Here is a 25941-nt window from a genome sequence, read left to right on the forward strand (position 1 = left end):
TTCATATTCTTTATTTTATTGTACACAAAATGTTGGGAACCTTACAAAGTTTTGTACCATATGTCAGCTTAATAAACTCATCTCAACTTTAACACCATTGTTACTGAATTACCCCAGTATAAACAAATTTGTCACAAACGTAACATGTTTAACGTGTTATAAACAACACCAATAAAATATTTTTAGGAGACTAAAAGCAACATTTAGAACAACCTGGTGCAAAAAAAAAAGAGTAGGAAATCTGCTTCTCTTCCAACAGGGGACGAATAGAGGAAGACACAAGCAAAGGCAAGCATATAAAACACTATTTAAATCATTACAGCAGCAGCTTATAAACAGAACACATGCAGCAATTAAAATAAAAATATGGGTCTCGTTTTTAAGGCATCTGAGTGAAGACATGCACATGAAACCGCATGAGAAATACGATGGGTGGAGTAGAAAAGCATCACGGGGAAAAGTTTAATCTTTGAAGCTACAAAGTGCTGTATGTGTACTTGATTGTCTTCAGGTATGCTCGGCTAGCCAGTGTAAAAATGAAGGCTCAGATTAAGTTGCCTGTAATAGTCACATTCAAAGTAAAACAAAAAACTAAACATTACACATTACATCACTTTGGATACACAAAGAAACACTAAGAGCTTCAAACACTGACAAGAAGTAACTTAACATGCAGAAGCAAACAAAGCCTTTTTGTTTCTTGGTTTGTGATATGAAACTACACATCTACCGTACGATGGGAACATAAACGGTACCACAATGTCAGATACTAGCGCTGTAATAAACAGTAATTATTGTAGAAACACAGTAAAGATGTTTCTTGAGAACACAACCTAATGCACAGTAAGTAGAAATCTGCAGCAGCTGTAAATTCTTCTCGATGTAAAAGAGAAACGAAAGATCGCGAATGATAAAACGTGGCAGCACTGGCATGATCGTAATCACATCGGAAGGCTCAAAAATGCAGTGTAATGATCACGGCCGCCCGCCTCTGGACTGGACCGCCGAACTGAAAATAAAACCAACTGAGAGGTGCAAATGACTTCACAAAACTGAGGACTTGAATACATTTCTGTGCACATACGAGGCTCGTTATGTGCCAAAATTATGGCCACGTCACGCCGTTTCAATTCAAACATCTTGCTGTTTGATGCTGTTCTGACTTGTCGTGCTCCCTTTTGTTTTGTTATGTCGTCCTTTTGCGTTGCTGTCATCTCGCTGTCGTTCGACAGCCGACAAATGACCCGCTGATGGCAAAACTCCAGTTACACAAGCTGTGTTCTGGATTTGGTTTCAGACACAGCTTCAGTGGTTTGTTGACATTTTGAGAATGTGCTGGCTACATGAAATTTTCAGATAATCTTTCTGCACAGTGTTGGAAAGCTCAGCAACACAGCAGGTTTAAAGCTTAAAGTTGAAAAGACACAAGGGAAACATAACTTTGGGACAAGTCGAACCTCATACAAGAAAATGTGTTTATGCTCAAGAGTAAAAAAGTTTTGTGGTCTTGTCATGCTAGTGGTCACTGTCATTTAGCAGTTGGAGGTATGTGGGTCGCTCTTGTTCAGGACTCTCATTCAGAGGAGATTTTGCTGTCATAGAAACCGTCCTCGTCCTCAGAGCTTAAAGCAGAGGAGGACAGAGTCGAGCGATGTGCCTGCTGCGACTTCCGCCTGAGAGAAAGAAAGCAACAGAAAATCCATTTAGACTGACTAACTGTTCAGCTGGTTACTACACAGTGCCACCTAGTGCAAAGAGCATTTATACACACGAGTCATGTAGAAATCCACATTATTTCATAGTGACGAAGGAGAAGGCCTACTTTAATTCACTCTCCAGCGTTGTCACTTTGGCCTGCAGTGCTTCCTGCAGCTCCCGCTGCTCTTCCAAGTCCCTGAGAACTTTACGGCGGACTCCCTCCAAGCGCTCCACCTCTAACTCGCTCTCGTCGACTTGACGCTTCAAGGCTTTCACGCGCAGCGTCAACTGGGGATGGAGAGGGAGAGGACGGGGGTTAAAGGGGGACAGAGGAGGTGATGCAAGGAAGGAGTAGGGCTGGGGGTTAAAGGCATCAGCATCACTGGATGTGTGGGTTCGTAAGGGAGTGACAACAGCTATGAAGGCTGAGGTAACATATAGGCGGGATGAGAGAGGTCAGGGAGCATTTTAGCACCCGAGTGAGGTTGGGTTTGGGTCGGGAGGTGTGCAGATGAGATTAGTGATGATGTAAGGAAGCAATTAAATGTGAATCTGTTTCTTTAAATGGTTATATCCCGTTTGAGTATCAGAGCAAAAAGCAAAAAAGAAAGCAAACACTAAAGCGAATGAGCATGCAAATCCTCATATTTACCTGATCTCTCTGCTCAACGTACTGGCTCCTCTCCTGGTCTAATGTGGCGTTTAGCTCCTTCAGCTTTCTCTCCGTCCGCCTCTGAGAAGCCTGGATAGTGGCCTTCTCTCTGCACGTAGAAATTCAGAATGAACCACGTCATTCTTTGACATAAAATTTTTTTTATTCTGTATGCATTGGCAGTTAAAAACATTTATTCTCCCCCTCAAGTGTTTTAGTGATTGCATAGTGAACGTCATTAATAGTGCTCAAAAATGACCTGTTTAGTCATACCTTTCTTCACTGTGTAGTTTCTCCTCTAACTCTTGAATTTTGGTTTCTAGAAGTGTGATTCCAGCCAAGGGTCGAGGCTGTCCCTCCATGTCTGCCACACGAGACTTTAGTTCCTTCATCTGCAAGCAGAGTGACAGTGTGACAACTAGCAAGCCACATATTTTGTAAGAAGCCATTTTAAAGATCTGTGTACGTGCGCACCTGTCTCTCCAGTGCACTCTTGTCCATTTCCAGGTCATGTCTGGCTGAACGCTCCTGCATGAGCTCTGAACGAAGCTGGTCAACCTGAGAAAAAACCCCCCATAATCATATGTAGATAAAGTGAGCAGGTTAAGTTATGAAATATATATTACAGTGAAATGTCTCCTGCTTATTTGCATGTGTATTCAAATGTATGTCGCACCTGATCTCGGCTTCTGCTAATGCGATCGTTCAAAAGCTCCACATTACTCTTCTCCTCATCCAGCTCGATCTCCAGGGTTTTAATTTTATCCTGTGAACACACACACACACACACACACACACACACACACACACACACACACACGTAAGTAAGTAAGTAAGTAAGTAAATGTGTAGTGACGCATATTCACATTTCTCTCAAAGCCACTTGACACCTCGACATCCCGTGCATGACTCCCAAACCACTTGTAACACTTGATCTCCATTTTTTGACCCACCCCTTAATCCCCTCCATAACTCCGGGGTTATAACCTTTGACCTTGAAGCCTTACCTCCAGACCTCTGACCTCCCGGGCACGGTCAGTGTGCGTGCTCTTTTCTGCTTCGAACTCGCTCTCCAAGTGTTTGAGGCGGTTGTTGAGCAGGTCTCTCTCCAGCTGAGCGCTGTCTCTCTCCTCACTGCACGTCAGCAGCTCCTTCTTCAGACGAGAAACCTGGATAAAAGATACAAAGTATTACTTATGAAATTTTCTATTTTCATGGATTTTTTCTTTCCCCTTTCTCTCTGTTTTTTTTTTGCCTTCATAACTCCCTCCAGGCTTACCTCAAAGTTTAATGGGCATGGCTGCTCATTTTAGAATCCGCACTTCTTCACTGTGAGAAACTTAAATGTACCTTCTGCGAATGTGATGTTTCCATAAATTTCTATTTAAAGTTTCAACAGCTTCAGTATCTCACCACATTTTTTCCTCCATATTCTTTGATCTATATTATGCCCCATATAAGTAACTGCGACTCTTCAGCAAAAACATATTAGACACTAAGACTGGACTATGCAGTTCTTGGAGAAACCGCAGTGGGATTGTTGCTACTGCTGGACTCACTTGCTGCTATAAAGTTGGAGATAAATAGGCTGGCTAAGAAAACTGAAGACAAATAGCAGTCAATATTTGATGAAAAAATCCACTAAGGCAGGGTTTTAAGGCAGCTTTAAAGTGTGAGTGGTAGCTGAAAGACTTGAAACTGTGATGGTTTTAATTTGAACTGCAGTATAACCTCACATAGAAGCAGATAACTGACTCAAAAATGTGTCTGTGTTACTATTACTGAATGTCCACACTCAGAAACAGACAGACAGTCAGGCAGGGATGCTGAGAGGCAAATAGGTTTAAATAGATTAAAATGTGTATACAAGACTTGTTTGATGAAAACACGTGAAAAATATCAACCATTTGGAGGGAGGGAAGATTCACATCCACCAATGAGACGATGGAATCCAGCTCTTTCATTGTTACTTGCTTACACATGTGTCACAGCTCCGTGTCATACTGTAAATTTTGGTATTAATCCAATACCAAATAAATACAGGGTTATACAGGTTATTGCCAAAACCGATAGCGACACAGATGCCAATACTTTTAACCAATTAAGGCAGCTCATGTAGGAGAGAGCAGTGTGTTGTGATTTATCAGATGAATCATTGGTTTAAATCACTATGATTTTTACTTTCCACAATAATTAGTTAACGCAACAAAAGAGACCTTTCAGCTTTTAATCATCGTTTGAAACTGAAATCTTTGGAGACTTGAAATGTAAATGTGTCTGTAAAGAACTTTAGGTCAACTTCTGTTGTTTAAATGTGCTGTAGGCTTCAAATCAAATAGTAACAGTCAACAGGAAAAGGTTGAGACATTTTTTATAGTGAATGTCTGAGGTGTATTTTTTCATTTCCAAACAATAATTTCCTAGATAATTTGCTACATACTGAACTTAGAGGATAGAAAGTATCTATCTGATAGCAATAGCAGTGATCTGCCCACCTCTACTGTGTCAGCTAAGCAGCAGTGGAAGCTACCACCCTGTACATTTCTAGAGCCATCTTTCCTCACCTCTTCTTGCTGGGTCTTCAGGTTGGTCTGAGCCCTCTGCAGCTCGGCCAGCCTGTCCTTACTGCTGCGCTGCGCCTCCAGCAGGTCCTTCCTCGAGCGTTCCCTGTATTCATCAAACTGTATCTGCAGGTTGGTTACCAAGTGACGAGAATCTCCCATCATCAGCTCCACCTGAGAGTGAGACAGAATTAAGAAAGACTCGAGAAAATGACATCTCCATCTGACCATCCATAACTCTTTCACACCTCTTTGTTAAGCTTTTCAACCGCTCGATCCAGCTGCCTCTTCTGCTCCTCCAGTTCGCTTTTGCCCCTCCTCAGCGCCTCCCTCTCCATGTCTCGGTCCTCCAACCGTCGGACCAGCTCGTCCCTCTCCTTGCTCAGGCGGGCGGCTCCTCTCTTGGCCTCCTCCAGCTGAGACTTCAGGGAGCGGTTCTCATCCTCCAGGGCTTCCACGGCATCCTCGTCCCCCGGGCTCCGAGGCATGCTGGAGTGAAGCTTTGTCTGGGGAGCATATCAAGCTATGAACACAGCAGATAGACTAAATTGTCTTTTTATTACTCAAACAAACTGTATTACAAGTCAAGACTTGCACTGGGCCAAAAAAAGGAATAAATCCTTGTGTTTAATTTATAATTTGGGCTTGTAATAAGTTATTAAATTTGGTTGGCATACAAAACAAGGAGAATGACAAATAATAAAAAGCTTTCATATTTAAAGCAGAATTAAAATCGAAGTTCTGCACTTGAAGCATTAACGTGACGACTGCACAAAAAGTCCAGTTTGTCTGCATATTTGATAAACTGCTGTGCATTGATTCTGTCTACAGATTTGTGAAAGACTGCTCCACACACAGATTACAGCTCTTTAAACAGCTGGAATACACATCTGTTCCAGTCAACATACAGCACAATCCACAATGCTCATCTTAAGCAAATTCATCCCAGAGGGATTTCTAAGCCTTATGTGCTTAAAGGGGATTTTTTTTTTAGTGTAATTCTTTTCACATCACTTGGTTGAATATAGTGTCTGTGTGGGAGGACACTTCTTTTGTTCTTGTGCAGTATATGTGTTTACATAATTTTGCTTGTGTGTACAGCTGTGGAGTGTAGCCGCTTTTTGAGCAGTACCATGCGGGCCAGCCTTTCCCTCAGGCGACTGTTTGTCTCTTGGAGCTCCAGGTTGTTGTTGCCGTGGTCCACCACAGTACTTCCTGCACCAGCTGACGACTGTAGACAGGAGTGCATCAAAGCAGAGAGAAGACAGAAACTGAAGCTTTATTTTCTGTGTCGAACATGCTCATTATGCCTACACTTTTCCTGTTATTTTTTAAAATCTAAAGAGAAACTTCCATATCTGCATTATTTTTAAACATCAAATGGTGCAGGATTCCTTAATTTTATGCTGTAAGACTCTTGGTTCGTTTCTACAATTCAGATGATGCTTCACCTCCTTTGCCTTCTCGAGTGCCTTTTCCAGCTCAGTCTTGTCTTTCTGAAATTGCTCCTTCAACTTGCTGATCTCGGACTGAAGCGCGGCCTCTTTCTCTCCGCTCGCCTTCTTCAGAGCTTGAAGTGCCTCGATTTTCTCGTCCAGCTGACCTCTTTGTTTGTCCAGATCGGTGCGAGCCCTCTTCAGGTCGTTATGGCAACACCGAAGCTCCTAGGGACGGGCAATCAGAGATGGATAATGTGTGTGAGTGAGTGAGTGAGAGGAATGTGCCAGGGTGCATAATAATGTATTAATAAGAGGCATATGAGTGTGAGCATGTCTGTCTGCAGGAAAATTTAAAGAAAAAGAGCAAAAGCCCACATCCACACTGCTGCTGCGACACATTAAAGGGAAAAAAAAAAGAGGGAGTAAAACATACTGTAAAACAAAGGAGATGAGCTCCTGCATTTCACCCACACACTGAGCATAATCTTTGCTGAATTACCTCTGCTAAAGAACGGTTATCATCAGACGCAGACGTTTGTTTCTTCTTGGCAAGCAATGAATCCTGAAGATCCTTTAGCTCACCCTCCAAGTCTTCCTTTTCCAAATGAGATTTTTGCAAGCTATGAAAAGAAAGAGAGTCACTTTATAAACAGCAAGGCCATTAAAAAAATAAATAAATGAAATACACATATGCACACAGCTCGGGTAAAACGCTGCACAAAAACAGCAACCGCAAGCAACAAACAAAGCACAAGGGAGTAAAAGTTACTATGAAATCACCACAACCACAAAACTCTCAGATTCTAAGATTGCACACGAAACTGCAATTCATCATTTGCTTATTTATTTATTTAAAGGAAGAAGAATTTCATCAGCAAACAGAAAAATTATGAGGATAGTGAGGATGAGCAGGGGAAAGTTGTTTAGTAAAGTTGGATTCACTGATCTAATGATCGAATCAGACATCATCAGATACAGAATCCACTCTGATGGGAGCCTTACAGGTGAATTTCAGGGAGTGGATCTCAAGTTTTCATTGAAACCAGGCTAAATCTACACTACTCAAACCAAACATAGCAAGACTAATTTTCTCTCTCACGTTTGGCTGCTGGGGTTCACCTCGTTCCTGCCAAATGAAAAGCCAAGTGAAACATGGCAGGCATTAAAAATAACTCTGGAGAAATATAATATTATTAGACTGAGGCATAGAGAGCTCTTTTCACAGGATGTTGTAAAGTTTTCAGTGAGCAGTGCAGATGATTTGAACCAGTTCCCCATTTGAAATATGAAATGTGACAGTGACAGAGTGTTTCTAATGCATGACCAAAGCTGAAACATGTTCTACCAGCATGCATATTCATGCTTTTTAATAGGTTTACAAATATGTCTTTGTTGCTGTTCACTGAGGTGATCGATCATATATGCATTTATGTCAAAGAAGGACTTGTGATACTAACTCCTCTTTGGTCGTTTGCAGCTCCTGCGTGGTGGCCTCCAGCTCCGTCTTCCACTGCTCTCCCTGATCTCTCCAGCTCTCCAGCTCTTGCTCTAGTGTCAACACGGAGGCGTTCACCCTCTCCCTCTCCTCTTCGATCTGCTCCTGAGACTGAGGCGCACGGAAACGCACACAGAGTTTCATTTTAGAGATGTGAAAGTGAGCGTTTAAAATGCTTTTGGTCCTCACATTCATTTCCTCCTCATTATCGTGACACGTTAAAGCAAGTGATTCAAAAGGAACTAACGCACTCAAATCTATCACATTTTCTTTTAAAAAAAAATTTCTGACAAATGTTCAGCCCGCAGGATTAGAAAAAAACTCAAAAAGAAAACAACAGATCTTTCAGCTCGCACCTTCAACAACAAGCATCCCACGCCTGAAGAATACTACATAAGAAATATCACCATAATATATCAGGTAAACATGACAGGGTGCTGTACGGTCGGTACTGTGCAGTCAGTGTAAACAGCGATTCAACCGCTTTAATCCTCCGCTCGCCAAATCAATCACCTCATCAAAAGCAACTGCCAGCTTTGTCTGCTTACTTCCTGCTCTCCGGCTGTCTGTTACACTTTTTTATTCTGACACTGCTGCTACTTTCCCCTAAATCTGCATAATGATCTATTTCTGTATATACATATATTCTTCAGATTTCCTCTTCACCACACCCCGCAGCACCCCAGAAACAGTCGGCTGGTGGAAACAGAAACTTTACCAAAAATTCAGCTAGAAAAGTTTCACTCTGCAATCACAAGCAGTAAAATTCTCTTTCTCTAACTCTGCACACCAAGCTCAGTCTGACCTTGTGATACCCTGACTCCTGGTTTGAACACTGACTGCATTAAACCGAATGGCAAGATAAAGCCTGGGTGAATGAGGGGCAGATAAAACATCAAAGCACAAGTTAACATCACCTTAATAATTCATGCAGGACACAAACTACCTGACAGGCATAACCTGATTGTTCTCCCAAGACAATTGTACCAAGAAATTGCGTATGACTGTGATGTCACAAGAAAAAAAAAATCCACTCAGTGATCGGAAACAGAGAAACTTTCACTGTGATTGCTGCATTGCAGGTTTTCCTGTAACCAGAGAGTTTATTTCCTTCTTTGTCAACATGGCCCAAATGCTAACCCTCGTCGTATGGATCCGAAACGAGCGGGAGAATTATGTAAAACAGTAAATCTCTTAGTTGTTATTAGCAAACTGCCTATTTTTAGTCATACATTAACTAAAGAAAAGTGATTTTATTAATCGTCCTCTAAAAACTCTCAATGACAGCCTGCCAAGCTTGAACCTTCAGATAATCAAAGACAACAAATGTTAGATCCACTGTAGGCAGCTCCAGTAGTGGGGCACGTCCCCCCCCCTCCATAAAGGTACTTGCTCCATTTTCATAACAGATATTGCCTGGACCTGGCACAGAGGGCTCAAGGGAGGAAGAGGCAAATTATCTTGTAATCTGTAGTCTCTTGGTGTGACACTGAAGCAGCATCACAAGGAAGATCAAAGTAGAAATGAAATAGAAATAAAAAAGGACACTGTTTCATATTTTTCACTATGAAAGTACAGACGGAAATGTGCTGATTTTGCTCATTGATAAAGCGAGTGCACATGTTTTTTTTGTTTCCATCACAGTCAGAGTTTATTGCCTGAAGCATCTATCTTTGTGAAGAAGGTTGACTTTGTGATAAAAGAGGAATGCTTAAACAGTTAATAGTTAACCTATTGTTCTTAAATTGGCACTTACAAGTGTGTCATTAACTCTTTGTTTCTAGTGATGTTTCTAGTTTTTAACTGACCAAAATAAAATCTCTCTTCCAGAGCTCGTCAGGTCAGACTACACTCAAGAAATTCAGCCAAAAATCATACAGCTGGTGATGGAAAAGTCTTAATTTAGACGTATTTCTAAGGACGCTGATAATCATGCAGAGATCACAGACCTCACATCAAACAGCTCCAGTATTTCCTGACAAATTTATGATTTGTTTTTTAAAGACAGCCCCCTGATGACTCTCAGCTGCAGAGTTTTAATTGCTTTCATCTCTAGTTTCAGTGTTAATTGTTTTCGCAACTAAAACAAGTCTGACATCTGTAGAGTAATCTTCTAAAGGAATTTCATTTTAAGATTTGTTGGAAAAGAAAATGGTGTAATGTGTATGTTTTTGTGAGGAGTGCACTTCAGGAGATCAGTTTGGAAAAATCAGAGCTCCAGCTTCTATATTTTGTGACGTCGTATCTGCGTATAAACAACAGAGGCATCCACCTGTGTGAACTGCTCCATGGTTTTTCTCAGGTCCTCCATATCCTGGCTGTACTGCTCCCTCAGACTCTCCATCTCTTTGTCGTGGCACTCCACCTCCTCCTTTAGTGCCCCCTTCAGGGCCGTCAACTCCCGCTCTCGCTGGCGTAGCGTATCTTCTAGACGCTGGCGCAGCATGGTGGCCTCAGCCAGCTGGGCCTGCAGAGCGGCCACATCCTGCAGAGAGGAAAAAAAAAAGGCACATTCAGGTGGGTGCAATGGTGAGTTTGTTTGTGCATGCGTAACTGTGCAGCGTCCTGACCGTCTGCATCGAGTCTGAATGAGATGAGTTTTCGGAAACCCTCCTCAGTTCTTCCTGAAGCTCAGCTAGTTGATCTTCCAGCATGTGCAGACGTGATTCTGCGATTTCTCTGGCGATACGCTCCTCGGCCAGTCTGAAACACACACACACACACGCAGTCAGTACTGCAACAGTGAAAATATGCTCCAAAACAGCACAGAAGCAAAAAGTTGGAGCTTTGTTTTAAAACCACACACACTTACTCTTCCTGGGCTTGCTGCAGTTCTTTTTTGAGGCGTTTGATTTGCTCCTGAAGTTCCTCAAGATTTCCTGTTTTGAGGCTTCCATCAGATCCTTCCTTCTGCAGAAAATGAAACACACACAAGGAGAAGAAGAGACTAAAGGTAAGACGAGGAGAAAACAGCAAAGGGACAAACACAAAGAGGAAGGCTGGAGCTAGTGCCACTTTCGGCCTCGCAATGCATTATGCACTCTGTATTATCTTAACCTTTGAAAGAAAACCTCTGGCTTGGATTCTTTGCCCTAGTTTCTGACAGTCAGAAAATCTTTGGGAGAACAAGCCCTGCCAGTGCGCTCAGATATCGTCAACACAGACGCTCTCCCCACAGAAGCAGCTCGTTCTGACAGGCTGCAGGGGGAAAAAGAGCCGGAGAAGCAGCAAAAAGCTCGCTCTTCGCCCACACCGCTCTGCCATTCGGAAAGGCCTCCTCCTCAGTGAAAAAGGGGGAATAAGCGCAGCCTGCCTGCCCATGAAACTCCTCTTATCCTCCTACACACTCATTACAAGGACGCACACACGGAGAAGAAAGAGACAAAGCGAGGATCACGGACGGTTCTGCTCCTCGGGGGACTCTTTCACATTTCTGTTACTTATCATTGATTATGAAGATATATTTTGTTTTCACTTTCTTCTCGTCCCCCGCAGGACAGACTGTAGATAATCCCGTTCTGGGACATTGCTCTCTATCCTCACAAAAAGATAATTAAAAGAGGATAAAATAATAAGGGAATAAGTGTAAGCTCTTCTGAGCACTCTGTATGAATTGCATCAGCTGTATAATGATGTGTATTAACAACTTTAAAAAAAAAAAAAAGAGCCTTTCTTGCTGGGTCCACAGTTCAAAAGTTTAGCAGTGTTGGAGGTATGTATAATGTTAACCCTGCATTTAGTTCAGAACACTAAATAGAATAAAACTTATCTACCAATTTCTTGTTTTTGTTCCTAAAGATGTGGTAGATAAATCTTAATATTTATGTTAAGCTAACCTGAGTAAAAGCAAAATGGAGATTTTGAATGATGCCCCGTTTAAAAAAAAAGTAATTGCCCCACTTGTTAAATCATGAATTTATAAATTTTTGGGGAAAACTGAGTTCAGTTTCACATGTCACACCCAGGTCTGATTACTACCAGACCCGTTGAATCAAGGAATCACTTAAAGAGACCCTGCCTGACAAAATCAAGTAGTTTACAAGATCCGAAAAAGCAACAAATCCACGATCTAAAGAAACAGCTGAGAAACAAAGTCAGTGACATCTATCAGTTTGGAAAGGCTCACAAAGCCATTTTTAAAGCTTTGTGACTCCAGTGAACCACGGTGAGAGCCGTTATCTACAAATGGAGGAAAGAGAGAAAAAGCACAGCGCTGAACCTTCACAGGAGCAGCTGGCCTATTACAATTATTACAAAAGTGTATTGATGACTTATACAGGAGGCAACACAAGAACCCACAACAACATCTAAAGAACTGCTGGATGTTCATGCTCGAAAACCTCCAGTGTGGCCGAATTAAAACAAGAGTAGTGGGCCAAAATTATTACAGTTACAATTACATCACACAGGGCCAGGTAGGCTTGGATAACTCTTCTCCTTAAGTAAGTGAAATCAACATTTATATAAACATATTTTGTTTTTACTTGGTTTATCTTTGTATAATATTATGTGTCTAATGATCTGAAACATTCAAGTGTGACAAATTTGCAAAAAATACTTCTTTTTTAAAAAAAAAAAAGAAATTATTGAAAGCCAGATGTTGTCCTAATGCTCATGTCCCTGAAAACATTCAAATGCAACTGCACATCAGTATTCACAGCTGGCATTCAGCCTCTGAGAGGTTGTAGTCCTGTGATTGTAGAAAGAGCGAACGGTTCATATTTGGTTAAATAATAGTAAAAGAAAGAAAGACTTTCTTCTCACACTTGATACATTTCTTGCCTAAATGACCAGATCATTCTTCTGGACTCTAAAACACAGGAAGTATCAACGTAGAAGAAAAAGATTTTTCTCTTTTCAGATTTTAAACCTTTAAGAATTACAGCTGGTACTTACACAGCTTTTTCTTATGTAATGACCTGTATTTATTTTAATGTTGTGGGTTGAAACGATTCATTCGTAATTTCAACATCAGCAAAGGAAAGAAAGTGTTTAAGAGCAAGTTTGGGAGGTTCGGGCTATTCGAGCTGTCGACATTTGGAGGAAAAATGAATTTGTGATTCAAAAAAAGGGCAGATGACGAAATGGATAAACACATCCTGCATTGAGTACAGTGCACTCACTGTATATTTTTATTTTTGCTGCCTTAATTCTTCATGGCGCTGATTCAACAAGGTGCCGGAAACATTCCTCAGACACTTTGGTCCATATTGACGTGATAACATCACACAGTTGCTGCAGATTTTCTTGCTTCACTTCCATGATATGAGTCTCCCGTTCCATCACAAATGTGCTGTATTCGATTGAGATCTGGTGACTGTGGAGGCCATTTGAGTACAGTGCACTCACTGTGATATTCAAGAAAACAGTTTGAGATGTGACGTGCTGGAAGCAACCATCAAAAGATGGCGCAGTGTGGTCATGAAGGCATGGACATGGTCAACAACAATACCCATTACACTGTGGTGTTTAAATTATGCTCAGCAGGCACTAAGGGCCTCAAAGTCTGCCAACAAAATTTTCCACACCATTACACACTCAGCACGAGCTGGCTTATGCCAAACTCTGACCTTACCAGCAGAAATCAGACCAGGCAACATTCTTTTCTCTATTGTTGTCCAGTTTTGGTGAATTGTTGCCTCAGTTTTCTGCTCCTGTCTAACAGGAGTGGCATCTGGTGTGGTATTCTGCTGCAGTAGCACATCTTCATGTTTGGTGTATTCAGAGATGATCTTCTGTGCATACCTTAGTTGCAACAAATGGTTATTTGAGTTACTGTTGCACTGATATGTGCTTGAAACAGGCTGTCCATTCTCCTATGACCTGTGGCATCAACAAGATATTTTCACACAGAGAACTGCAGCTCACTGGATATTTTCTTTCTTTCTCTGTAAACCCGAGACATGTGTGGGGAAATCCCAGCAGATCAGCAGTTTCTGAAATACGCCAAACAGCAACCTCGCCAAGCTCAAAGTCACTTAAACCACCTTTCTTAGTCATTCTTATCCTCAGCTTGAATTTCAGCAGGTCGTCTTGAACATGTCTGCATGCCTAAATGCACAGAGTTGCTGACATGTGACTGGCTGAACAGGTGTTAATAATGAAGTGGCTGCTGAGTGTATCTTCCTGTTACGTCCGTGATGGCAAAGCATCAGGGCACATGAATGTTTACACTACAAAAGACATGTGGACAAAGCTAGCCGGCTTGAGTGATCAGACCAAAAAGCTAAACCTGACTGCGGGTTACCATTGCAATCTGTAGCAGGGGCTTTGTTAACTTAGTTACCTCGAAGACAAGTAGTTTCACCTTTTTCATTGAACGTGGTCTGTCAGTATGAAGTAAAATTCTCTAGAAATGTAAATAAAATCTAATCTTCACTCATCGGTTTAGCAGGTCACAACATGTGAATGTGACCTTTGTGAGTCAACAAACAGACAACAGTTTTCACACTGTACGCAAACAAGCAAGCATACATTAGCAATGTTAGACTCGAGTAAGCCAACACAGACGAAAGGGTGTCAGTGTATAGTCTCAACAAGTTTCCCTTTAACAAGAATTAACTGGTAACACCACAGTAAAACACTCAAAACACAGCGCAAGCGCTTTGAGAAAGCCACAGACACGAGGGTGCTGACAGTGAAGTGTCACAAAGTCAATACAGCTCAAAATACAAACTTCTAATTATTAAGGCTAAGTCAGTTTTAATCTGGACACTGGTTGCATCAAAAATATCTCCCTCTGGAAACACAATCATGTATCCCTGCTCTGATCTTATGTTGAGGTTTGATACAGACAAAAGCAGCACTTTGCTTTAAAGGCAGAGCTGGAGAATAAATAGCCTTGAAAAAAAAAAAAGGAGACTCTTTCATCCTACGGCTTGATGCCGTTTGTGGATTTTTCAGTAGCTGCTGAAGAGCCTGAGATGACTTCTGCTAAGAAGAATAAGCCACTAAAGCCACAGCAATATACTAAAGTGGACAGTGTGGTTAACGTCACAATAAAAGGATATGTTTTTACAACGAGACCCCTCAGAGGAGGCTCTGTCCCATCCAGCGAGCCAACCCCGAGCTGGTGCAGGGTTCCACTCCAACTCAATTATTGATGCCTCTCAATGACTGCGCTCTCACCACACTGAGCTTTCCTCTGCAGGTGCATCGTTGCCAAGAGACAAGATGGGCAAAATAATTCACAGGCAGCCATGGTCACAAGCACAATAAGAAGTACATAACAAGGGATCATACATAATCAAGGGCATGTAATATGAGAAGGTAAGGCCACAAAGGAATCATTTCTGTATGCAGATTTATTCAAAAAGATGCTAATTTAAAGGAGGAAGCGTGTGTGTTCTCATAAGTGTGGAACAATCTGTTTCAATAAGGCGTAACAAGAAGCGCAAAGCAGCAAACATGGCACCAAGACGGGGAGAGGAATAGTCAGCCTGCTCCTTTTCAAGTTTTTTGGCCTGCCAAAAGAGGATCGAGGAGACAAGATGAATGAAACAGAAACTTCAGGCTGCCAACCATCTGCTAGCTTCACTGCAAGATGAAGGGAGAAACAGCTCCCGTCCCAGAGATGACAATTTGTCTAACCAACATGCTGCATCTACACTAAAAGCTAAATAAATTCCCTTTAATTATATATGTGAATAATGTCTTTTTATACTTTCAGGATTAAGATAATTGACTTTTTCTGAGATGTAGGTTAGACATCCCCAAAACAAAACCACAAAATACTGCTGGCACCTCGATGTAAACATAAAAACATTATCCAAGCATTCAAGGGTTGTTGACGTGGTTGGATTTCTTGAGTTTCACTTCATCGTGTTCATGAAATATGAATATGAAAACACTATGGATGGTAGAAAGATGTGTCGTATTTTACTGAGTGTAAACAATGCGTTCATGGGTGTCTCCAGCATGTAACTGCTTTTCTGACTCATGTTATCATGATTACTGTTAAAAATTACTAGAATAAAAGGAAAGGCCTACTTCTTCTTCTTCTGACTGCTCCCTTTAGGAGTCACTCCTTTAGGAGTGGATCATCTTATGCTAACCCTACCATCCTATTCTGTCACACCAACCCTCTGCATGTTCATCTTCACTACATCCATGAATCTTCTCTTTGATGTCCCCTTTTCCTCCTGCCTGGCAGCTCCATCTTCAGCATCTTTTCCCCAAAATATTCAGCATCACATGTCCAAACCATCTGTCTCGCTGATACACTCATTTATAATCTCATATATATGGATCACTCAAAGTAAAATTCTTAGCATCTTTATCTGCTGCTCTTGAAGCTATCCTTCCATCACAAATTACCCCTGACACTCATCTCCACACTCCACCCTGCCTGCACTCTCCTCATCACCTCTCTTCTGCGCTGTACGTTTGCATGGTTGATCAAGGTGTTGAAACTCATCCACCTTTACTGCCTCTGCTTTTTGCATCTTCTCCTTTCCATCTATCTCCATCTGATTCACACCCATCTATCCTGACTTGACTTTCATTCCTCTTCTCTCCAGCGCATACCTCCACCTCCTTTATACTTTCTCTACACATCACAGTGTCGACTGTGAAGATCACAGTCCAGAGAGACTCCCGCCTGACCTCCCCCTCACCACTGCAAACCTAACTGATGGACTTTGCAAAATCTCTTTTTCTTTTTACAATTTTAAAATCCCACAAAGGCCATGAAGCTAAATCACTTTAGCTAGCATGAACACAAGAGAGCGGTCAAAACAAATCGCCTATGACAATGAGCCTCATTTAGTAACGCCACCCACAGCTGATCGTGGAATATCCAGGAGGGAAGAGATTTCACAAACTGAGTTGTTGCAATGGTGCAGTGGTGATATCCTATAACAGCAGCACACCATTATTCACTGAGTGTTTAGAATGACCCGTTCTTTCACAAATGTTTGTAAAGGCAAACTGCATGGATAGATGCATGATTTTATACACCTGTGGCCATGTCCATAGTCCATATAGTTTATACTCTCTGTGGTTAGATAACCCAGGCTGTGTCATACCTTTAAGCTGCCGGTTGTTTCAGCAATGGGGCTGACTTTTGGTTTAAGGAATCCTTCACTGTCACCGATGCTACAAAGGAAACATCAGACACAGAGAATGAAAAAAGTTTACCTGTGGCCTTTCGCTAATTTAGAGAGCTACACCTTATTTTTTAATACAATATGACACAGTTAAATGAACGATCTGTTAAAACAAGCCACATAAACAATAGAAGTAGAGCATTTTTTAAATGTATCATGTAGTTTTAATTACCTGTTTTTCAGGATGTTGAAGCTAGTTTGCTTGATTGGAGTATCTCCCCCACCCATGATCTCTGCACTTTGACTTCTAGGAAGTGTCTCCTTCAAAGAGAGAATCAGTTAAGATGAGAAAATAAACCCAAAACAAACAGCTCAATTCTTGCTAAGAGCTCAGGCTCTGCATCATTATTACTTACAGGCTTTTTTGCTATAGTTGGAGGTGTGCTCTTGGCATTAAACTTCTCTGGTATCTTGAAATTTGACTTGGGAGCCTCGAAGGCTGTCACCTTGGCAACAGATCGAGGGCTCTTTCCGAGGCTGCTACTTGCTGGAGTAGCCTGGATCTTGATCTCAATGCTGGAGGAGGTAAACTGGGGTGAAGCGTAGGGATTCGGTGTTGGAGAGGGGAGGGAAACTTCTGGCTCAACAACTTTTCGAGCGTCAAGACTCGTGGACCTTTTCCGCTCTTCAAATCCGAGCCGCTGCCTCGCTCCAGAGCGCCCCCTGGTCTGTTGGGCGCTACCCGGTGTTCCACTGTTGAACTTACTGATGAGCTTGTTGATGGGAGCCAGGGAGTTGGTGTCGATTACAGGGACAGGCTCCTCGTCAGTTGATGCTGGAGGTTCGGGGAATGACTGTGACAAAGAATTTGGATTTGGTTTCTTATCACTGTACCTCCCCAAAGAGCCGGTGAAACCAGAGCCAGTTTGGTTTACCCCTCTTGGTCCCACGGGGTTAAATTTGACAGGTTTAAGTCCTGCTTCGTTATATGTTCCTTTACTTGTCCAGTCTGTGTTTTTCTCTGTTTCACTAGGTGTCGCTTTGAGTAGGTGTTCAGCTTTCGGCTTCTCTACCTGTTTTTCTCTGCCCATCCCATTCTCCTCCTCGCCCTGTGTCCCTGCTTGACCATCCCCTGGAGGTCTTTTGAGAGGGCTCCCAAAAATTTCCCCATCCTCATCCTCTGCTGGGGAAACAGGGGACTGTGATGAGTTATCAGCAGGTGTGTAGGGATTTAAAAATTCTTTCGGAACTTTATTAATTTTTGGAAGGCTGTTGTACGGTGACGGTGTCCCCGAGCTGGAGGTGGGGGTTTTTAACTGAACTCCGTATGAGTCGCCTTTCTCTCCATCCTTCAGGACCACGTAAGGCTGCCCAGAGATACCCTGAACCCTCACTGCCACACCATATTTGTTGGAAGGAGTCACCGCACTGTTGTTTCCCCTGGATTTATCAGGATAAACGCCGCCTGTGTCATGGAGGTCTTTGATGAAGCGTATCTGAACGCCATGATCCACCGGCGTCTTCCTGTCAGCAGACAGGCTACTCATGCTCACTTCCTGGTTTTTGGTGCAAGCAGCCTGAGCAAACAAGGGGTAAAAAAAGCAGGAATGCAAATCAGGTGATTCAGTGGAACAAGTAACAAGGACATTTATTTTTGCATGAACACGGAAGACTAACTGCTGACGCCATTTTTAAAATCTTTCTCACACACCAGAAGATTAAATTCTCATTGTCTGTTTTCTTGTTGATGTGTACACTGCCTGCTTCTTCCCAGGTGGAGTCATTATGACTGGGCAAAAATATCACATTGCGCGTATATCTTGATGAAACTATCATCTTCTCTTGCTGCTCTACAAGTTGAATTCCTTCTCAGCAAGAACTGTATTGTATTCGTGCCATGCCAAATATGCCACTGGGGCACTCAGCACCTCTTTGTACAGGTCGAGGCCTACTTTTTTCCAGAGGGTGTGTCTATTGTGAGAAGGAAAAAAACTGCAGGAGGCATTCTGTATGAGACACCTGGAGGTTTATAGCCTCTTATTTATACAGTCACACTCTGTACAAATGTTAACAAAACAAACAAGATAGAAAAAGAGGGTCATTCAGTTGATTCCAATTCAGATTATGAGTGCAATGCAGCATCTTAATGACTTATTTTAATTTAAAACTTAGAAAAAAAGGTGGAACAAGGACCTACTCAACCCCACTCTGTCAGTTAGCACTACAATTTATTTAAAACACAAGTTTTAATATCAAGTTAAAGATCTAATCCACCAGTTTTAACCATTAAGTCTCTATGAACGTCTGTCTGCGAGTTATTGTAATGGTTCTGCACATCTGAAGAAACTTTCTAGAAGGAGAAATGAATCCTGGTTCGGAAGTTAAAAATTCTGCCACCCTCTTCGTATTTGAGAGGAATATCAGGGAGGGTCAAACAAAAGGATGATATTTGATTCAATATGAGAAAGTGCATGCTTTAACAGAAGCTGTTTTTGAGAGTCTTTCAGCTTTATATGAGTCTATTCATCCTTCTTCCACTTCTCTAATTCAGAGTTGTGGTTGGGCTGGAGCCTATGGCAGCTGTCACAGCACGAAAGGGGGGTACACCACCACCTGCTGCAGGGCTACAAACTTTAATTTATAGAAGTGCAACACTAAATGACTGCAGAAACTTATTTTCAATGTCAAACCAAAGATAATGTGTATATTACAAACTTGACAAAGAGATCCATCGCAGCGCTCAGGATGGTTGGAATTGCAGCTCGACTTTGGGTTTAAAGACTAAATTTAAGTGACTCAGTCAGCCATAATATTAAGAGCACAGCCTAACCAAGTCCACCTTTTACAGTCTGATGAGCTCAAATGACCTCGGCGATGAACGCCATGAGAAGGTGAATACTCCTCCCTTTGTCCAGGCTCCGCGGAGCATAAAACACAAGGGGCTATGCGAGGAATGGGCTCCCCCTCTCCTGCCACCAAACTTCAGAGCAGAGCCACTCAGGCATAGACTGTTTACTTTAATATGCAAGGTTGTGCATACACACATCCACCTGCTGTGCATTCCCCATCTGGTTGTAGTCGAGTGAATAAGCATCGCTCCTCTCACTCTCATTGCAAGCGAAAAAGATGAAATTGCATGTGATCATATTAAAACCCTTCTCTGCCTTCTCCTGCATGTATTTAGGTGCTCCTAATGTTAATTTTATCTCACCATCATCTCATTTGTCCTCTCGTTTTGATTAAAATGTAACCGTCCTTGACTGCTGGCTACAGTGTAACAAGCAGGACCTCGACCGCCAGTGAGGTTAGATTAGCAGATCAAAGGGACTCTGGCTTCCCTTAAAACCATTCTCAGGATTCCGGACGTTCCCTTTCAGCATTGCGCGTGGTTTGCATTTGTATAATAAGAACAGATTAAAAGAAATTGAGGACAGCATCAACAATAAAGCCTACACATGCGGAAAAACTGTTAGACAAAGTGGGGAATATGGGGCGAGATAAATCAAACATCAAGCAACCAGTTTTTCAGACCATGTTGTGTGTCAAAACAATGGCCTATGCCTGAGCAAAATCTGTGCTTAGTTTTTTTTTTTTTTTTAAAGGGAAGATGCCTATTGTATTATTGCCCAGGCGCTCAGCCCTCACACTGAAATCTCTCAGGTGTATTTATGTTCTCTTGGCTATTTCGGCTTCACACAAAGGCTCAGTTGTTGTACAGCTGTTGTTAACCAGCCAGTAGCTGAGAACTGTTTGGCGACAACTGGTTCACCTCCTCTCATACTCTCTCTGTTTCTCTCATGCACAAGGATTGGCTGTGTCAACAGACACAGGAATGCCACCAAACTGGCCAATCAGCCATCTCTGGTCCCTTTCTCCTCACTCGGCCGACTCTTCTAATTTTCCTCCGGTGCTGTTCCTGCACCCCAATCAGCTTCATTTTTATTCCACAGTTTCTTTTGTTCACAAGTATGTTAAGGAGACGAGTTTTGATACAACAGTTTGGTGACGTGGCTGAAATCTGAAATCTCTGCACATTAAAATTCCAGCTTCTTTCTTTATTCTTGCAATTCATCAGACAAAAGACGGCTTGTATCGGATTCAGCCACCATCTGCAGTCCAAACACATATCCAAGTACACCAAATAATATTATAGAGCAGGGGTGTCAAACATAAGGCTCGGAATCCAGGATTGGCCCAGCAGAAACTCCAATCCAGCCCAGTGGAGGGCTTTGGAGAATGTGAAGAAAGGGATAGATTTTGAACTTTTAACTGTAGTTTCATTAATTTTACAGCTTTTTCTATGATAAAGGCCTCCCTTTTTGCCATTATTGCAACACCAAATAGTTGCACAATAGAAAAACAATTAAATGACACTTCCTGTTTTCCAATATCTACTATAGAAACTTTCTATTATAGACAAAAAAAAATATTTATTATAAATACAGAAGAGTCTGCAATGAGCTACCAGACCCTTTTCTGCTGTTTTACACATTTATCATGGAGGAAACAGAGAGATACGGAGAGTTTCTCCAGTCTGGGCTATGATGTAAGCTGACATCCCTGAGATATTCAAATCCTAAAAACACTCCAGCCCCACCACACCAAAAAAAAAAATAAATAAATAAAAATGATTTTATTCTGATAGTTTTGCAATATCTTCTCAGTATTTCTCGATTCACACATGGATGGCTTTGTGTGGATCATAACTTGTAATAAATAATTTACATTATACAACTAGCCTATGTAAAAATCGCACAAATTAAAACGATTACACTAAGAGAAAAATAATAATTTGATGCCAAAAAACATCAAACTATCTACAGGAGAAGAACTAGTTTTGGGGCTGTGTGTTGGGAGAAGAAAGGGGCAGTTCTGTGGTCTAAAATAGCAACAACATGGTAATAATATTCCCTCGTTAAAGGCGCATGTTTATGCAAACACCTCAAAATGAGCTTGGAGCATAAATTTGAGGTCAGGACTATTTCTGGGGCAATTTATTTTAAGACAAAAATCAAGTAAACACTCGATTTTAGAACAGCTTGTAAACTTTAGTGAGCTGTCATGAGGCTTATCCCACTTTTCCGCCACGTCCGTCTACTCCAAGCGCTACAAAGGCTGCTTTGTATTTCCACGGCACACTTAATTCACAAACCTTGACTCATACGACAAATAATCGTTTTGAAGTTTAACCATTAAATAGAACCCAAGCACCTGTGTACTCGTGGATTAATTGCGTCACACCCACCTTTCCGGTCAGTCAGTATCGGTGCGCGTCGAAACCACAGTCTTGTGTTTTTTCCCCTCCCTCTCTCTCCCTTTTCCACGAGCCACTGGGACCACGAGCGGAGCAACAAGATAAACAACCGACGCACCTGCCTCCCAGCGAGACGTCGTCGCAGCCTATTTGTAGCTTTTACCTGCCATAATAATCTCTCATATCCTCTTTACGCAGCGCCGAAGGATCCGATTATAGCCCGCGCATCAGCGCTGTGAGCGCACACAGAGCATAAAACCCCCCTAAAAGAAACCCAACAAACAAAAACGCTTGACAGCATACAATAAAAGGCTTTGTTTTGGGTTTTTTGTTTTGTTTTGTTTAGCTCATTATCAAGAACAGGAAAAGCCGAACACGAGAGGGCGGCTGCCAAATCCAATCACAAAGCCACAGGTGTCCATCTGCGCAAACCCAAATGTTGTAAAATGCCTCATCAGCAAAACAGATCTCATTCACATTTGGTTTAATTTTTAAAAAGAAAAAACAACGACAAACACATAGATGGTTATTTTACTGCACCTGTAAAAATGAGCCTTATGCTGAATGATCCTCCTCACTTACGGATCTTGCATTTGACAGTCCTTCAAGAAGCAGCAGCAGCAGCGCTGAACAATGCTGGTGGGATGAGAAGGTGCTACTCAGTGAACCGATAACATAGGGGTAACTATCCCCTGCTACCAGTACAACCTGTTGCCAGAACATCCGATAGTGAGCGTCCCGCCTCAGTGCCGCCTTCATTAGTTGGGAGGAAGACCGAGGGGGAGGAGCCTGCTGCCTGGGCTCAGTCACATCAGGGGTTAATACACTACATCGAGTGTGACCCATTTCATCCATGCATAGGTCTTACGGTAAATAATCTCTTAATCATGCTGAAAATGGCGTTTGAGTTGGTGGTATTTCTATATGTTAATATAGCATCTCCAATACAGCTCACTATCAAAGTTTTTACACGATGCAACTCCATCCTTTGATGTCTGTTTTCTTAAAGATCCTTAAACTCTACTTGCAAAATGTATCCAGGGGTTATCTGGAGAGAATGACACGGTCTGAATGCAGGATGTTAAACAGGTTCAAAATAAATGTGTATCTGCCAACATGGAACAGTAAAATGCTGAATAGTTGTGATAATTAACATTGTTCATTTTAGACGACCATGTAAAAGCTACACAAATGGTCAAAGTGGGAAAATATAAAACTGAGATATGATTAAGAAATGTAGCTTCTATATATTTTATTGTTCCTGGTTAGAAAAACTGGTTTTAGAACAAGGGTAACTGTATGAAGCAAATGCTTTAGTTAATAATTTTGGTTCTATTTTATTTTTAAAAGCTCCTTCATAATGTGCATTAATATTATAATAAATGTTATTGCATCTGAACTCCTGCAGGTACAGGTCTGTAAAAAGTATGCTGCTTTCATGAAGTGGTTAAGTAGCAGCCAGGTGCCGCTAATCAAATGTGCTTAACTGATCAACAGCAAATGTAATACATAAACACTGTTCAGATGTGTTAGCATAATGCTGAGTAGAGACATCAACAATGGTCTTAGAGAAGCCAATGTTTCTGCCCATCAGGGTTATAAGGCCATCGCCATACAATTTTAAGTCCATTGTTCTGCACTAAGATTATTCACAAGCAGAGGTGGGACCAAGTCATTGTTTTGCAAGTCTCAAGTAAGTCTCAAGTCTTTATCCTCAAGTCTCAAGTCAAGTCTCAAGTAATGTCAGGCAAGTCAGAGTCGAGTCTCAAGTCACTGGTGTAAAAGTCCGAGTCAAGTCACAAGTCTGAAACTTTGAATTTCAAGTCCTTTCGAGTCTTTAAAAAAAAAAAAACGAAAAAATAATGTTGCAGTTATGCTAAATGTAAATATTAGACCATGTAATTTTTAAATCTGTGTTTTTCTCAACACATGACAAAATAGTGAACTTAGAAAATATACACAAATTGTGAAATTGCACCTCTTTAAAATGCAGCTCAATTAAACCTAGCTCCAAGAATAATTTTCACCGACAGTTCTGAGATAAGCTGCATGTTATTCTTGGATGCGGTTGTAGGACCGGCTTTAAAATCGCATGACAAAAATATCATACATATTAAAAAAAACTGAATCACCAACGTAGCCTGGAAAACATTTGCTAGTTAGATGAAGTCAGCTATCTCATCTTAGCATATTTATATGCATATTTATAATCATACGGTTCTTGGAGTGAGTGCACACACTCATGAAGTTTAGTAACTTCCGGTCACTGCAACAAGCCCAGGTACAGTTTACCGACGGATGGGTGCAGGACCTTGAAATGCACCGTGTAGAACGAAAGACCATCGTACGTATCATAAGTTTACCAGTCTCACAAATCGTCGTCATAAATACACATTCGTTAACCGTTTATTAATAGGACCTTTGAGCTCAACGGTAATTAATTAGTAGTGGAAATAATTTCTGGTACCCATCACAGAAATGTAGCAGTGACAATAATACTGTATGCTGTAATCGTACTGGGCAATTAGTGATATAAAAAACCTGTTTTATCCTGTGAATAAAAGTATATGTTTTTGTCAATGTACCATAATAACAGAAGCGAAACGCAATATTGTGTCAGGACAATTCACTATTTATGCACAATAAATAAAGGAGCATAGCGCGACAATTTCTGTTCAGTGCCAGACTTGCTTGTAACCTATATCACCAATTATGTTATGAAAATGACGTATTAAGTACTAAAAGACACTGACCTTCGTGTAAATGCTTGGAGCAGACTAACCTGTGAGCTGGAGTGTTCTGGGACGTTATATTTGATCTTTGAATGGCTGCAATCCAGACCATCCGTCACGTCTTTTGTTACTTTGGAAACATGGCTCGAACAATTTCTCTTCAACGACGTAATCCGATAACAACCGATCTCTTTACCCGTCGGCTTCCCGTGGCTGTCATGCGACCGGCTATTGCAGTTAATAATACAACAGCTTCTTGACATTTTTGTGTTTCTTTTTATCGCTGTATAACTGATTTTAATTGAAAGCCTGCGTGCGCTAGTACCGCTTGCCACGAGTTCCCAGAATCCTTTGCGGTTCTACCCGTGAATGACGTCACATTTTCAATCTCTATATAATATGCATGTTAAATTTTATATTTGGGGTAAAATATCAAGTCTTTTCAAGTAAACCGGTTCAAGTCCAATTCAAGGCCCAAGTCATTGGTGTAAAAGTCCAAGTCAAGTCACAAGTCTTAGAACATTTTTTCAAGTCAAGTCTAAAGTCATAAAATTAATGACTCGAGTCTGACTCGAGTCCAAGTCATGTGACTCGAGTCCACACCTCTGTTCACAAGTGCAAAACATTCAGGACAGCTGCCAGTCTTCCCACGAGCGGATGTGCCAGCAAATTTAACCCATGGTCAGACCAAGAAATCCAGGACAATAAAAACCCCAGGGCCTCGGTTAGAATGTTAAATGACATAATAGTACAATTAAAAAAAAAAAAAAAAAGACTGAACAACTATGAATTTTTTTGGAAGGGTTGCCAGAAGAAAGGCAAAAAGCAACACAACTTAGGTTTGCAAAGATGGATCGGAACAGACTGCAAGACTTGTGGAACAATGTCCTTTGGACAGATGAGTTTAAAGTAGATGTTTGGCCATAATTCACAGCATATCAGCACAACTACCTCCTACCAACTGTCAAGCATAGTGCTGGAGGTGTGATGTTTTGGGCTTGCTTTGCAGCCACAGAGTACCCTTCTGTATACCAAAATATTCTACAGCCAAATGTGTTCAACC

At 41.5% G+C, this 25941-nt stretch overlaps 1 protein-coding gene across 3 annotated transcripts; it reads right to left on the minus strand.

Moving 5' to 3' along the window:
- Nucleotides 1-25236, minus strand: cgnb (cingulin b). 3 transcript variants are annotated; one of them, XM_082522303.1, is made up of 20 exons: nucleotides 24929-25236; nucleotides 17309-18469; nucleotides 17125-17213; nucleotides 16872-16941; nucleotides 10658-10755; nucleotides 10416-10548; nucleotides 10118-10330; nucleotides 7808-7956; nucleotides 6850-6970; nucleotides 6363-6575; nucleotides 6044-6142; nucleotides 5160-5417; nucleotides 4915-5085; nucleotides 3358-3519; nucleotides 3027-3116; nucleotides 2825-2908; nucleotides 2624-2742; nucleotides 2351-2459; nucleotides 1823-1986; nucleotides 1-1673 (listed from the first exon to the last, which is right to left on the minus strand). In XM_082522303.1, the coding sequence occupies exons 1-20, from the start codon at nucleotides 25139-25141 to the stop codon at nucleotides 1574-1576; spliced, it is 3816 nt and encodes a 1271-aa protein (XP_082378429.1). In that variant the 5' UTR covers nucleotides 25142-25236; the 3' UTR covers nucleotides 1-1573. The 3 variants fall into 3 exon arrangements, with proteins under 3 accessions (XP_082378429.1, XP_082378430.1, XP_082378431.1); XM_082522304.1 differs by lacking the exon at nucleotides 24929-25236 and adding an exon at nucleotides 22687-22922; XM_082522305.1 differs by lacking the exon at nucleotides 24929-25236 and adding an exon at nucleotides 22138-22284.
- Between the last annotated feature and the right edge of the window lie 705 nt (nucleotides 25237-25941).

The sequence above is a fragment of the Aulonocara stuartgranti genome, assembly GCF_965226115.1.
Source record: "Aulonocara stuartgranti genome assembly, chromosome: 22".
Classification (NCBI taxonomy): Eukaryota; Metazoa; Chordata; class Actinopteri; order Cichliformes; family Cichlidae; genus Aulonocara; species Aulonocara stuartgranti.

Coding starts and splice junctions, on each gene's coding strand:
- cgnb (XM_082522303.1), bottom strand. CDS start 25,141: ATGTCAAGAAGCTGTTGTATTATTAACTGCAATAGCCGGTCGCATGAC. Junction 17,214..17,308: donor CAACTATAGCAAAAAAGCCT/GTAAGTAATAAT, acceptor CTCTCTTTGAAG/GAGACACTTCCTAGAAGTCA. Junction 6,143..6,362: donor CACTCGAGAAGGCAAAGGAG/GTGAAGCATCAT, acceptor TCCTGTCTACAG/TCGTCAGCTGGTGCAGGAAG.